Below are 11,688 nucleotides of genomic sequence, written 5' to 3'. Positions count from 1 at the left end.
ATCTTTTTTTTTTTAAATGAAACAATAAGAAAAAATGAAATACAAACCTTTCAGAAACATTTTATAAATATGTAATAGTTTTTATCAACTTATTGAAATACCGAACTTGAAATCACCATTATGCACCAGATTGTGCAGCTGGATGCTTGATCTTGCAGATTAAAATAGTAGGTAAGTTTGTTTATCGTACGAAATAATTCAAATTCCAATAAATTATTTCGAATGTTTATTTTTCTTTTTAAATTAAATAATCTTGTTCGTATCTTCACATCGAATATGTATATATAAAATGATAAGAGACGTTCGATGCAAACGAAACTGTAACGGTTGGTCTTCTTAATAACTTAATACTATGCATATTTAGATTAAATCTGTAACCTTGAATTTATTGAACTTCGCATGGTCCGCTGCGATCTGGTCGATAAAAAGTGCGCAGTCCATCTTCTTCGTCATCTGAATCGGACGTTTCATCATCGCTGGTTGATCTTCCTGATCGATGATATCCACCATTTACCAAACGTGCTATACTTCGCATGTACGTTCGCACAAAATTCTCTGAACCATGGATAAGAACAATTTCATATTAATAAACACATACATTTCGCAATTGGTTATGAAAAATAAAAGAAAATCAAATGACCTGAACCATGATGGAGATTTGTTTTGATGCATCTTCGCAAATCAATTTCGGATGGCCGACGCTAAAATCAAACATTAAATCAAAATAAATAAAATTATAATGAAAAGCTAAGCAAAACTGATAAAACATACATCTTTTGCATTCATCGGACTCCAAATTTTAATGTCGTGATCCAGCCCAGACGTTGCAATGATTGGAAACCGTGGATGGCCTTCTAGGCAATTAACAACGCCACTCTCATCACCCGGTAGCCATTGTACAATTGCTTCGCTATTTTTATCCCACATAAAGAAATTACCACAGTCACTGCCGCTCATTATGAATTCCGAATTCGAGCCAAAGAAATTTACACCTTTTATGGTTTGACTATTTCTAATTTTTTATAAGAACACATATTTCAATCAGAAAATCAGAAAAAAAAACCAACAACATCATTCGACACTTACTTGTGACCATAATAACTTTTTTTATATGTGCCGGGTGTGTTGTCATTTGTATCGAACAAATAAATATTCGATCGATTTGATGCGTCGAACGATGCAAGAATCTCTTGACCGTTATGATTATATAAAGCACAAGTTATATTAATATAACATACATTTCGCTGTTTGTTATGAAAAATAAAAGAAAATCAAGTTATCATCGTAAATGTTCACTAAGAAAACAGCAACAACAACAACAAAAACCAACCTTTTGTGCAAGAATATTCTCGGGGCAAAACATTTTTGAGCATTCTTTAATATTACGCATATCATAGACACGAACAAATTTATCTCTACCACAAACACAAAATTCCGGATCATACGGATGTGCAGCAACACTGTACAATGGCGGTTTTAATTGTACCAGCCGCTCTGACGGTCGATTATCTCTTAAATCACTTCGCATCACACAACCATCTTCACCAGCTGTTAGCACTTCATTTGGATTCGAGTCGGGTATTGCAATTTTATGAACGGGTCGACTATGACTTGTAATGGTACGATGATGAGCACTACCATCTGGTGTGACTTGAATTTGTCGCACCTCACCGTCACGTGCCGATGTGATTAAATTAAAATCCTTTTGATTGGTAGCCGTGCCATTGTCAACGAATTTCGATTGAAAAACGTTCGCACGATGATGTGATGTTTCTACAATAATTGGTTGTTTTTTCGCCCAATTCCATACAATCACATCCAAATCATCGGAACCAGTGACAAGTAAATTTCCAGCTTTATTGAAATTAAGGCAATTAACGCAACCACGATGTTTTTCCAATTTATGCAAACACATCATTCGTTCAACGCTATAAATCGAACTGCTGATACGTTGGGTCAGTCTAAGTGCGTCATTGACGTAAATGCGACGATCACCTTTGTAAAATATACCTGAAAAAATGCGATTATATTACAGGAAATTCGAAAAAAGTATATAGAAAAATATTGGAGATTATATGTACCAGATTGGCGATTAATCAAATTTCGTACCAAATTTAAGTCACATCTGTGAACCAAATACAAAAAAAAAAATAAAATGAATCATATTATTTCATTCCCGATACCGATATTTAGCATAAAAACAAAACTGTGGTTTTTACTTTGGTTTTGCTTTGTTTAAAATCGTTTGAATTTTCTGCTCATTTTCGGTGGAATTTCCAGAACTTTCTGATGATTCGTCATCGTCAGTTTGATCATCTTGATCACTACTGGTACTGGTGAATGAACTTTCATCATCCATTTGTAACATCATGGCTTCATCGGAATTATTTGGCGGTGTAACGATCGGTTTCTTTGAAATTAAACGAATAAGTTTTCTTATACACAAGATTAAAATAAACAAACAAATGTTACCTCTTGATTATTTGCATGTTCTGGATTTACATTATTTGATTGTTGGGTTGATGATGACGCTTCCATTGGACTGCTCTCTTTCGATGATTGTGAATCCGAACGCTTGCGATAGTTTCGCTTTGGAAATCGCTCAAAGAGACTTTTATTTTTCTTACTTTCACTACCGCTATCACCGCCACAACTACTGCCACTAGTTGCTTCTGATTTTTCTGCCATTTCTTGTGTCACATTCTTAACATCTTCGGAACTTGTTTTCATATTGCATTCAGATTGACTGTATGTGTGTTGTAATGTGTATCGATTATTAGAAATGTTTTCTTCATCTCAAATATTGTTATTAAATTAAAAAAAAAGTCGAAACCGTATCTAACTTACGTTGATGTCGACGGAACGTTTGGATCCAACTTATATCGTTTCGGTGATTTCGACGTGGTTGCTGTTGTTACTTGTAAATTGGAATCATTTGTAGCTCCTATTTCACTGTTCGAATCAGAATTATTATTTTCGCCCTCTTCCATTATGCGTATATAACTTTTGGAAAAAATTCTTTTCCGATTAAGTTTTAAAATAATGTCTAGCAAATCGGAAATTGTTTCTAATCAGAAATATTCAATTTTTTAAATAATTGTTTGTATTATGCGTTCAATTAGTTTGTTTCAATGACAACGTTGTCGGTGAATTGGATGTTTTGCGTTGACTTTTCATAAATTCTCTCTTTCTCTGAATGTTTTGTATGTGTTTTTTTTTTCTCGACTGCAGTAATCGTCCACAGTGCGAGTTTGCCAGCTGATTACCCAAAAAAGAAAAACAACAAAATAATTGACCATTCAAGTACGATAAACAATGTTTAAAATGATGTGAAATCTTTTGAAAAACGTCATTTTCGAATTTTCTACTGTTGAATAAAAATGTCCATAAATTTTTCGATTTTCTATTATTGAAAATGTATTATTACTATTAACACATTTTTTTTTTATAAATATTCGTACCCAATGTATTTCGGTGTATAGATAACTCACGTGTGAACAACACTTTATTTAAACGAAATGTGGCTAACTGTCAAAGTATCTGTATGCATAAAAAGAGCCAGTCATTGAATTTCACAAGGAATAGTGAAGAATTTTAGACAGTTTATTGCTCAAACTATTGCGTTCAAATAAAAGTGATTTGATAAAATCATTTCGATTTGCAATTTAATTTAAACGAAAAAAATAGCAATTTATATTATTGAAAATGAGTGTACGCGTTATTGAAGATGATAGTCATTTCCAACAAGAGCTTCAAGCAGCTGGCGTTCGTTTGGTGTGTGTTGATTTTACAGCAAGTTGGTATGTTATTTTATTGTTAAGTATAATTGTTCGTCTTTCGATTTCGTTGAGAATATTCGTTTGTTTTCATTATGTGTGAAAAGGTGCGGACCATGCCAGCGAATTGCACCACACTTTGAACAATTACCGACTAAATATCCACGAGCAGTTTTCCTAAAAGTTGATGTTGATAAGTGTCAAGATACAGCAGCTGCACAAGGCGTTAGTGCGATGCCAACATTCTTTTTCTATAGAAATAAGGTAAAATGTTTGTTTTAAAACCGTTTCTTTTTTTTTTTAAATATCGAAAATGTTGGTTTTTTCCACCCACAGACAAAGATAGATCGTCTTCAAGGTGCTGACCTTGCCGGCCTAGAAGCAAAAATTCAACAACACATCGGAAGTGGTGATGCTGATTCAGGTGAAGATTTGGGACAGGGTTTGGTACGTTTTTTGTTTTTCATTTTTCATCAATATCAATCTTTTCATCTGAAATATTAAATCTTTAGATGGATCTGAATGTTTTTATAACAAAAAATCAATGCGAGTGTTTGAACGAAGCAGACGATCATCCATTGGAACATGCATTCACCAGCGGTGGTGGCTATTTGCAGTCGGATTGCGATGAACAATTAATTTTATCGGTTACATTCAATCAAGCGGTCAAAATACATTCAATTAAATTGAAAGCACCCGAAAAACTCGGACCAAAAACACTAAAACTATTCATCAATCAGCCGAGAACCATCGATTTTGATCAAGCTGAATGCTGCACGGCCATTCAAGACATTGTGTATGTTACCTCACAATTTACATTATCATAGTTTTTCTTTTTTTCTAATGTTCTGTTTTCTATATCATCAACAGTGTTGATCCAAAAGATTTATCAGGCAATGCAATCAATTTACGTTATGTAAAATTCCAGAATGTGCAAAACATTCAGATTTTCATAAAGGATAATCAAAGTGGCGGCGAACTGACACAGCTTGATTACATCGGTTTTATCGGTTCACCAATCGCTACAACCAAAATGGATGATTTTAAACGTATCGCCGGCAAAAAAGGAGAAAGTCATTAATGACCACCCCCCAAAGCCACCCAATTGCAATTATTGGAAATAAAACAACATAAGCCCAAAATCGTATTTTCTTTTCACTTGAACCATTTTTCTTTTTTGAGACCAACATCCGAAAATCTTTATATATAAAAATTAACTAAATAAGAATAAAATTGCGACAAAATAACGATATTAAAACACTTTTAAAACAAGAACACATCCCTATGCAATACAAGTTAACAATTTTTTTTTTGTATTTCATTTTCAAATTAAAATAATAATGCAATCGTTTTAAGACTGTTTTTTTTTCTTCATTTTTTTAAATACTCCTGAAGTCCCTGCCATGCCTTTTCCGCCTGAAAAATAAATTATAAATGTAATTTACTTGTGTAATAATGCAATGAAATAATAATATTACTTGTTGACGAGAAAATTCGTAGCTCCATTGTGTTGAAAAAACTACCGTTGATTCACTAACCATCGTCTCATTGGATGGCTGTGCATCGATTCGTTGTTTTGCTTGTTCTTCTGTCAAATTATCACGATTTATTAAACGTCGAATTGCCTATGTGAGAAAAAAGTATTTAAAAACTCATACAACTTTTACGAAAGGTGTAGGCACGATACTTACCCGCTCAGGTGGTACAATCAATGACCAAACTTCATGCATTTCGTGTTGCCAACCGGCTTGCAGTAGTACGGCTGCTTCAATCATAACAACGTCATGTGATTTTTCCACACGAATTTGATTGATGCGCTCTTGAACTTTTTTCATCAAAGCTGGCCACACAATTTCATTCAATTCGTTCAATTTTTCCTTATTCGAAAATACAATTGCGCCCAATTTTTTGCGATCGATTCGATTATCATCGCTGGCATTTAAAATATCGTTGCCAAAATGTGTGGCAAGTTTTGCATGACAATCGGTGCCCGGTTCATATACATCATGAGCTAATCGATCACAGTTTATAACTGCTGCGCCAAGTTTTTCAAAATGTTGTGAAATGATACTTTTACCGGATGCAATGCCACCAATCAAACCAATTATGTATGGGTAATTTGGTAAATGTGGTTTTGGTATTGGTTTTTTAAGTCGTGTACCAAGCAAATCCATCCGTTGATTGCTTGAGCTTATTTTATTCTCTTTGCCCTCTTCATTGTTCTCCAATTCAATGATGTCAATGCAATGAATTTGTAATTTTTTCAAATTGTTTGCTTCACGAATTTCATTCACCTTTTCACCGCCACGATACGTTTCGGCACTTACAATAATAACCTATATAGAGTGTGGATTAAAACATATATTCATTTAATAAAATATGAAAATATTGAAAACTGTTTTGAAAATCGTACATCTAAATCCGGAACGGTTTTTGTTGGACCGAATGAATCTTGAATTGGAACCACTTCATATATTAATGTATTGTCAATAGTTTCCAAAAAATCACGAACTACACTGATCCTTGTCTTAACCGGTTGAATTAATTCATGTAACAATTTGCCTGTAACAATAACAAAAAATGTATATGGAAAACGTTTAAACAGTCGAAACAAACAAAAATAAGGAAAAAAAATGTTATTTTACTTTGAATCATATTTACATCGGTTACACCGACAATAACCCGTTTTCTAGCTCGCAGTGCAGCTTCGGTTAACAACATTTTATGGCCGACGTGTAATCGATCAAATGTTCCACCCAATACAACCGTATCACCTTCGATAGTTTCTGAATGGCTTTCATTGGAGGTGACCGATGCCGGTTCTGTGTTTATAACATTTTCTCCCAATGCATTGGAAATTTCAATAATATTAGTTGCTTTGTATCGATCCATCAGTTTTGTCGTTTCGTTGTTTGAAATGCCGTCATCGAACAGAAGCACATCGACTGGTTTGACGTGTAAGGTTGATGTTGTTTGCCAAAGTACACTATCTTTTAAATTTCCAATGATAAGAATCACATCCAAATGATCACATGTTCGCAATGATAACGAATATATGTCAGTTGCATGTTTACAATATCTGGTCACTGGTTTCAATGTGTTTACGAATTTTTTACGTTCGACAACAACACCCGTGTATAATTGAATGTATAATGTACTTGAAACGTATTTTTTGACAGCCGTCAAGCTATGCCGAATTTTTGATAAATTCGTAACTACCAATAAACCCGTACGAGCCATTTTTTTTTTTGCGATTCCAAATAAATTTGATCCAAAAAATTGCACTCTCAAACACGAAACTGCATAATCGTGATGTTCGTTTTCAATATATTCAGATATTGTTCAATTAAATTTGAACCATTCAGAACTTCGATTCCTTGCACGATCTTGATTTTACTATATAGATGAGTGAAAAAAAAAAAACAAACAAACAAATGTTGTGTATTATAATTTCTCTGCTATTCGCATCTTTCATTACTTATTACTTATAAAATTAGTACATATTTGACCGAACGACAAAGCAACCAGGAGTTTAAACATTAAATACAAACACCATTTTATCAAAGTATGAACAACTTATTTATTTACTATAACAATCATAGTGTACATCAATTGGTTTCCATCTAATTTATTTTATGCCAATCGATTTCATGTGAAACACTTTTCCAAATCAATATTAAACATTTGCCACTGTTTGTAATTTATTTCTTCGTCGTTCTTTGGAAAAAACTAAGAAAAATTTCATAAATAAAACAACCAGCACATTCACAGAGGAAAACAGAATAGACTTTTGATATTTAAATCAGACAGAAAATGACATCTGATGTGTTCGTCTTCAATAAAAGTTTATGTTTTCATGTAGACGAAACATTATTATTTAAAAATACATTTAATTTCAATTTTTCAAGATGATGTAAATTCTGATCACATCGAATCCATCATAATTTTGTTATTTATTCGACGTTCGATTCTATTTTTCATAATATCACTGCGATTGAACTGTCTTAATATAAAAAAAAAACATTACAATTTCAAAATAATCGAAAACTCTTTTTCAAACATTCAAGTTTTATCGGAATGAGGTTATGTTTTCATGTAGATGAACCATAATATTGCTGACATCTGGCATTAATACGTGTCAATGAGTATAGACTGTAATTTCTGTGCGCTGCATAAACAAATTTACAATTATTTGTTCCACATCAAAATAAATTAAATCAAAGTTGGACCAAAAACGAAAGTCAATCATTTAAAGATGGAAGGTGTTTTACTGGTAAATTAATTTCATTTGGATTTTATTTTATGCGTGTCTGCGTAAAAAAAATTAAAACATGTAAGTTATTTGAAAAAAAAAAACATGTAATTATTGCAGGAACCGACTCTGTTCACCATCAAAGGAATGTGCATTTTAGATAATGATGGCAATCGAATTCTCGCCAAATATTATGACAAAAATATTTTGGCAACCGTTAAAGAGCAAAAAACATTTGAAAAAAATCTCTTCAATAAAACACATCGAGCCGCATCCGAAATCATTATGTTGGATGGTTTGACGTGTGTTTATAAAAACAATGTGGATCTTTTCTTTTATGTGATGGGCAGTACACAGGAGAATGAATTGATTTTATTGTCGGTATTGAATTGCCTGTATGACTCAATAAGTTTGATTTTGAAGAAAAATGTTGAAAAGCGTGCCGTATTGGACAATTTAGATATTATCATGCTGGCATTTGATGAAATCTGTGATGGCGGGTAAGTAGAATGCGGGATATGGTTAAACAAATATGTGGAATGAAATGGTTTTTCTCTCTCTTTGAAGAATTATTTTGGAAGCTGACCCATCGGCGGTGGTGAAACGTGTCGATTTACGTAATGATGACATTCCAATCGGAGAGCAAACAGTGGCACAGGTAACCAACACACTGAACGGTCTTTTTTGGTAGTAGATATATTGTTACAAGGCCGACAGAACAAAAAAAAACATATATGCACAAATTTATTCCACAACCATATGAACAAATTGACTCAAATCTCATGCACGTCGCTGCCAAAATTATCCATACCTAATATAAATAGTTTTCTTTTTGTTTATTATTTGAATAATGTTTTTTTTTTTTCCTTTTTTTTGCCCTGCACCCAGAACATTTTGTTGAATATAAATTGTTAAACTATTTTTTCTTTACACAAAATCATTTTTTAATTGTTCAATATATCAATTAGATCAATTTAAGCCATTTTGTTTTATTTTATATAAGGCATAATCATTTCCAGTGAATTTACTAATGAATTTTTCGAACATTTTCCATGCAGGTGATCCAATCAGCAAAAGAACAACTTAAATGGTCACTTCTTAAATAATAATGTAGTCTTGTTTATCTTAAAATTCACCCATTTACATTCTAATTCAGCCGAATCCAATGTATTATTATTACTTTTACACAGCAATAAAATTGTAAATCAAAAAAAAAAATTGGAATTCAATAGAAAGAAGAACATTTCAATTATTATATTCTGCATATGCTTTTCTTTCTAGCTTTTTCCCATACACTCCCGTTCTCTCTCTCTCTCTCTCTCTGTCTGTCTCTCTTACATACCTACATAAATACACATACTCTCAGGCCAAATGGAAAAAGAGTTGCATTCATCATATCAATAATATTCATTTATTTTCCATATTCTTTACAGCCGAAACTAAACATCATTTGAAAATAGTTTCGATAAATTTATACGCAATAGAGATGCAATATTCTGCGTTGTCTTAATGAATTATATTTTGTTTTGTTTTCGTTTGATAAAATTTGAATATTTTATAATAAAGGAAAAAGAAAAGAATATAGCGCTCTCTTTGTGTATTTGGTTTATTCGGTTTGACGAAGTCGGGCCAAACGTTGGGTAAGTTCATCTTGTTCTTGTGAAACTTGGGTCGATTGACCGACTGATGCTTGTGGTCCACTTGGCAGCTCCATATTTAATTCCAAACTGGATAAAAACAAAAAAAAATCAATAAATTTGCTTTCGTTATAAATAAAAATGACAATTTACCCAGCTTCATCTGCGACTTGCTGTAGTAATGAATCAACATCGCCTTGAGGTACGGCCGTAGTGGTCGTTTGCGACATGGTATTTTCCATATACGAGCTTTGTACGTCCAGATCTTCGAATTGTTGTTCAAATTTATCCATCAACGATGAAATCTTCTCCAAATTCATGCCCTTCATTGCCGCATCCATAGCACGAACAACACCAGCCATTGAAGTAGTCACCTGAAGATTAGAATAATGACATCATCACAAACAACTAAAAGCCATGTTTAAACTTACATTTCGTGTGGTTAGTGCAGATTGTACACGACTGGCAACAGCATCAACGCGAGCACTCATACGCAAATAATTAACTTTTTGGCTCTTCTGTCGAATGGCATTTTCGGCATGAATACGGGCAATATCAACATTACCAGCCGAAATGGCTTTTTTTGCCTTAGTTTTTTCTAGTTTCTCTTGTTTATCACACTTTTTCGATTCACGTTCCAATTGTTTCACCGCAAATTTTAGATTGAATAAATGATCTGTGGAAATAAATGAATTATAATGAATCAATGATGCCAACTATATCGAATATAACACTGTCTTCATTAGTATAAATGAAAACATAATAGCTTACTTTCCATGGCCGACATAGTTTAGAGAATGTTAAATTTTTTCTGGTATGAAAAAAAGCAACTATGAAATTTTGTGTGTAATGTGAAGACAAAATCTCACTCAAATATAAAATTTTAACAATCCTGTTGTTCTGTACTGTTCGACAAAATTTTTGTTTTTAATTTTTTGAAAACACCAAACTAATTAGAAATAAATTGATTGACGAAATTTGTTGTAGTTAGTAATCAATTGAGTTAGTTCATCGTTTAATGTATACATGAAAATGACTCATATTCCATATCTGTCAAAATTACCAATCGAAAAAATATCAATGAACAAAGTATATATGCTCGTAGGGGATATTACTGTAGTTGAAAAGAAGAAAAAAAAAACAAAAACAAAATACTCGTTTAGTATTGCCGCTTTGACCCATCTTGGTTTTTCGTGTCAAATAGAAGACAGATTATGTGTGAACCCGACTTAACACAACGTTAAGTTTCAATTTTGTATTTGAATTCTAATGATAATCACAGAAAATAATAATAAACAACTAGTATACAAAGAGATTTTTCTGACTTGATTTTAGTTTCGGCAACAGCATTTTTGCTTAAATGTTCAGCAATATTTATTTGATTTCATGAACAGAATTACAATTTCAAACTTCGAATTCAGAACGCATAAATATGATAATTGACAGTTGGCTGCTGTGCACATCAAACCGGTGCCGAACAGCATTTGTTTTCATTCTAAAAAATAATTGTAATCGATTCATTGTCACATCCAAATCATACAATTGAATTCTTTTTTTAAAATTGTGATTTTGCAACGAAAATATTTCTTTACGTGTTTGTTTTCGTTTTTATTTTAAAATAAAAGAACATTTACAAACTAACAACGTGAGAAATCATATTTTCACCATCAAGAAATTAGTTTATAACAATCATCTGTTAGTTCGCTGAGTTTGATTAGCAATTGAATCGTTTTTTTTTTTATTTCATTGTGACGTTGAATTTGACTGAAACTACACATAAATCCGGCCCTGATTTCGGCCGTGAACATATACCTGGCCAATGGACGTTATATACGTTCAGTATTGCCGCTTGCAAATAACGTTTAACTGTCAATATTAAATAAGACGTTTTTGGCGGCACACATTTCTTTCAAAATACACAGCGATATAAATCGCTTTTTATAATACGTGCATTTATGCGAGAAAAATTATTCCCCAAAGGTTCATTTTATTATTAAGATTTAGCTATTTTCGACCGCAAAAT

At 32.6% G+C, this 11,688-nt stretch overlaps 5 protein-coding genes across 6 annotated transcripts; 2 read left to right on the top strand and 3 right to left on the bottom strand.

The window, feature by feature from the left end:
- Positions 1 to 213: 213 nt before the first annotated feature.
- Positions 214 to 3,585, bottom strand: LOC116350761 (DDB1- and CUL4-associated factor 8-like). Its single transcript, XM_031782722.1, has 10 exons — positions 3,462 to 3,585; positions 2,848 to 3,258; positions 2,473 to 2,746; positions 2,220 to 2,410; positions 2,082 to 2,125; positions 1,331 to 2,010; positions 1,087 to 1,244; positions 772 to 1,012; positions 641 to 701; positions 214 to 555 (listed from the first exon to the last, which is right to left on the bottom strand). The coding sequence occupies exons 2-10, from the start codon at positions 2,988 to 2,990 to the stop codon at positions 386 to 388; spliced, it is 1,962 nt and encodes a 653-aa protein (XP_031638582.1). The 5' UTR covers positions 2,991 to 3,258; positions 3,462 to 3,585; the 3' UTR covers positions 214 to 385.
- LOC116350977 (thioredoxin-like protein 1) lies at positions 3,541 to 4,934 on the top strand. The gene is made up of 5 exons (XM_031783029.1): positions 3,541 to 3,800; positions 3,884 to 4,040; positions 4,113 to 4,223; positions 4,289 to 4,572; positions 4,647 to 4,934. Exons 1-5 carry the CDS (start codon positions 3,706 to 3,708, stop codon positions 4,855 to 4,857), a joined length of 858 nt encoding a protein of 285 aa, XP_031638889.1. The 5' UTR covers positions 3,541 to 3,705; the 3' UTR covers positions 4,858 to 4,934.
- An 86-nt stretch (positions 4,935 to 5,020) lies between these two features.
- On the bottom strand, positions 5,021 to 7,544 carry LOC116350836 (bifunctional coenzyme A synthase). 2 transcript variants are annotated; one of them, XM_031782920.1, is made up of 6 exons: positions 7,262 to 7,544; positions 6,422 to 7,172; positions 6,190 to 6,338; positions 5,468 to 6,112; positions 5,255 to 5,401; positions 5,021 to 5,192 (listed from the first exon to the last, which is right to left on the bottom strand). In XM_031782920.1, the coding sequence occupies exons 2-6, from the start codon at positions 7,014 to 7,016 to the stop codon at positions 5,148 to 5,150; spliced, it is 1,581 nt and encodes a 526-aa protein (XP_031638780.1). In that variant the 5' UTR covers positions 7,017 to 7,172; positions 7,262 to 7,544; the 3' UTR covers positions 5,021 to 5,147. The 2 variants fall into 2 exon arrangements, with proteins under 2 accessions (XP_031638780.1, XP_031638702.1); XM_031782842.1 differs by having other exon boundaries at positions 7,365 to 7,544.
- Positions 7,545 to 7,899: 355 nt separating this feature from the next.
- On the top strand, positions 7,900 to 9,253 carry LOC116337105 (coatomer subunit zeta-1). The gene is made up of 4 exons (XM_031761430.1): positions 7,900 to 8,049; positions 8,149 to 8,528; positions 8,596 to 8,686; positions 9,087 to 9,253. Exons 1-4 carry the CDS (start codon positions 8,032 to 8,034, stop codon positions 9,132 to 9,134), a joined length of 537 nt encoding a protein of 178 aa, XP_031617290.1. The 5' UTR covers positions 7,900 to 8,031; the 3' UTR covers positions 9,135 to 9,253.
- A 163-nt stretch (positions 9,254 to 9,416) lies between these two features.
- LOC116337097 (charged multivesicular body protein 1b) lies at positions 9,417 to 10,452 on the bottom strand. The gene is made up of 4 exons (XM_031761418.1): positions 10,437 to 10,452; positions 10,097 to 10,341; positions 9,819 to 10,039; positions 9,417 to 9,755 (listed from the first exon to the last, which is right to left on the bottom strand). Exons 1-4 carry the CDS (start codon positions 10,450 to 10,452, stop codon positions 9,635 to 9,637), a joined length of 603 nt encoding a protein of 200 aa, XP_031617278.1. The 3' UTR covers positions 9,417 to 9,634.
- Between the last annotated feature and the right edge of the window lie 1,236 nt (positions 10,453 to 11,688).

The sequence above is a fragment of the Contarinia nasturtii genome, unplaced genomic scaffold, assembly GCF_009176525.2.
Source record: "Contarinia nasturtii isolate CC-2019 unplaced genomic scaffold, AAFC_CNas_1.1 Cnas_scaffold_78, whole genome shotgun sequence".
NCBI classification, from domain to species: Eukaryota; Metazoa; Arthropoda; class Insecta; order Diptera; family Cecidomyiidae; genus Contarinia; species Contarinia nasturtii.
This window is presented reverse-complemented; position numbering and strand designations above follow the sequence as displayed.

What these genes read in the sequence shown, in the direction of transcription:
- LOC116350977 (XM_031783029.1), top strand. Translation starts at nt 3,706, where the DNA reads ATGAGTGTACGCGTTATTGAAGATGATAGTCATTTCCAACAAGAGCTT. An exon ending in TCTTTTTCTATAGAAATAAG is followed by an intron (nt 4,041 to 4,112) that starts GTAAAATGTTTG and finishes TTCCACCCACAG; the next exon opens with ACAAAGATAGATCGTCTTCA. An exon ending in ACGGCCATTCAAGACATTGT is followed by an intron (nt 4,573 to 4,646) that starts GTATGTTACCTC and finishes TATCATCAACAG; the next exon opens with TGTTGATCCAAAAGATTTAT.
- LOC116337097 (XM_031761418.1), bottom strand. An exon ending in CTGCACTAACCACACGAAAT is followed by an intron (nt 10,040 to 10,096) that starts GTAAGTTTAAAC and finishes TCTAATCTTCAG; the next exon opens with GTGACTACTTCAATGGCTGG. An exon ending in CAAGTCGCAGATGAAGCTGG is followed by an intron (nt 9,756 to 9,818) that starts GTAAATTGTCAT and finishes GTTTTTATCCAG; the next exon opens with TTTGGAATTAAATATGGAGC.
- LOC116350761 (XM_031782722.1), bottom strand. Translation starts at nt 2,990, where the DNA reads ATGGAAGAGGGCGAAAATAATAATTCTGATTCGAACAGTGAAATAGGA. An exon ending in AGAATATTCTTGCACAAAAG is followed by an intron (nt 1,245 to 1,330) that starts GTTGGTTTTTGT and finishes CATAACAAACAG; the next exon opens with CGAAATGTATGTTATATTAA. An exon ending in AAATCTCCATCATGGTTCAG is followed by an intron (nt 556 to 640) that starts GTCATTTGATTT and finishes TCCATGGTTCAG; the next exon opens with AGAATTTTGTGCGAACGTAC.
- LOC116350836 (XM_031782920.1), bottom strand. Translation starts at nt 7,016, where the DNA reads ATGGCTCGTACGGGTTTATTGGTAGTTACGAATTTATCAAAAATTCGG. An exon ending in CGATGTAAATATGATTCAAA is followed by an intron (nt 6,339 to 6,421) that starts GTAAAATAACAT and finishes TTATTGTTACAG; the next exon opens with GCAAATTGTTACATGAATTA. An exon ending in ACGAATTTTCTCGTCAACAA is followed by an intron (nt 5,193 to 5,254) that starts GTAATATTATTA and finishes TTTATTTTTCAG; the next exon opens with GCGGAAAAGGCATGGCAGGG.
- LOC116337105 (XM_031761430.1), top strand. An exon ending in GATGAAATCTGTGATGGCGG is followed by an intron (nt 8,529 to 8,595) that starts GTAAGTAGAATG and finishes CTCTCTTTGAAG; the next exon opens with AATTATTTTGGAAGCTGACC. An exon ending in GAGAGCAAACAGTGGCACAG is followed by an intron (nt 8,687 to 9,086) that starts GTAACCAACACA and finishes TTTTCCATGCAG; the next exon opens with GTGATCCAATCAGCAAAAGA.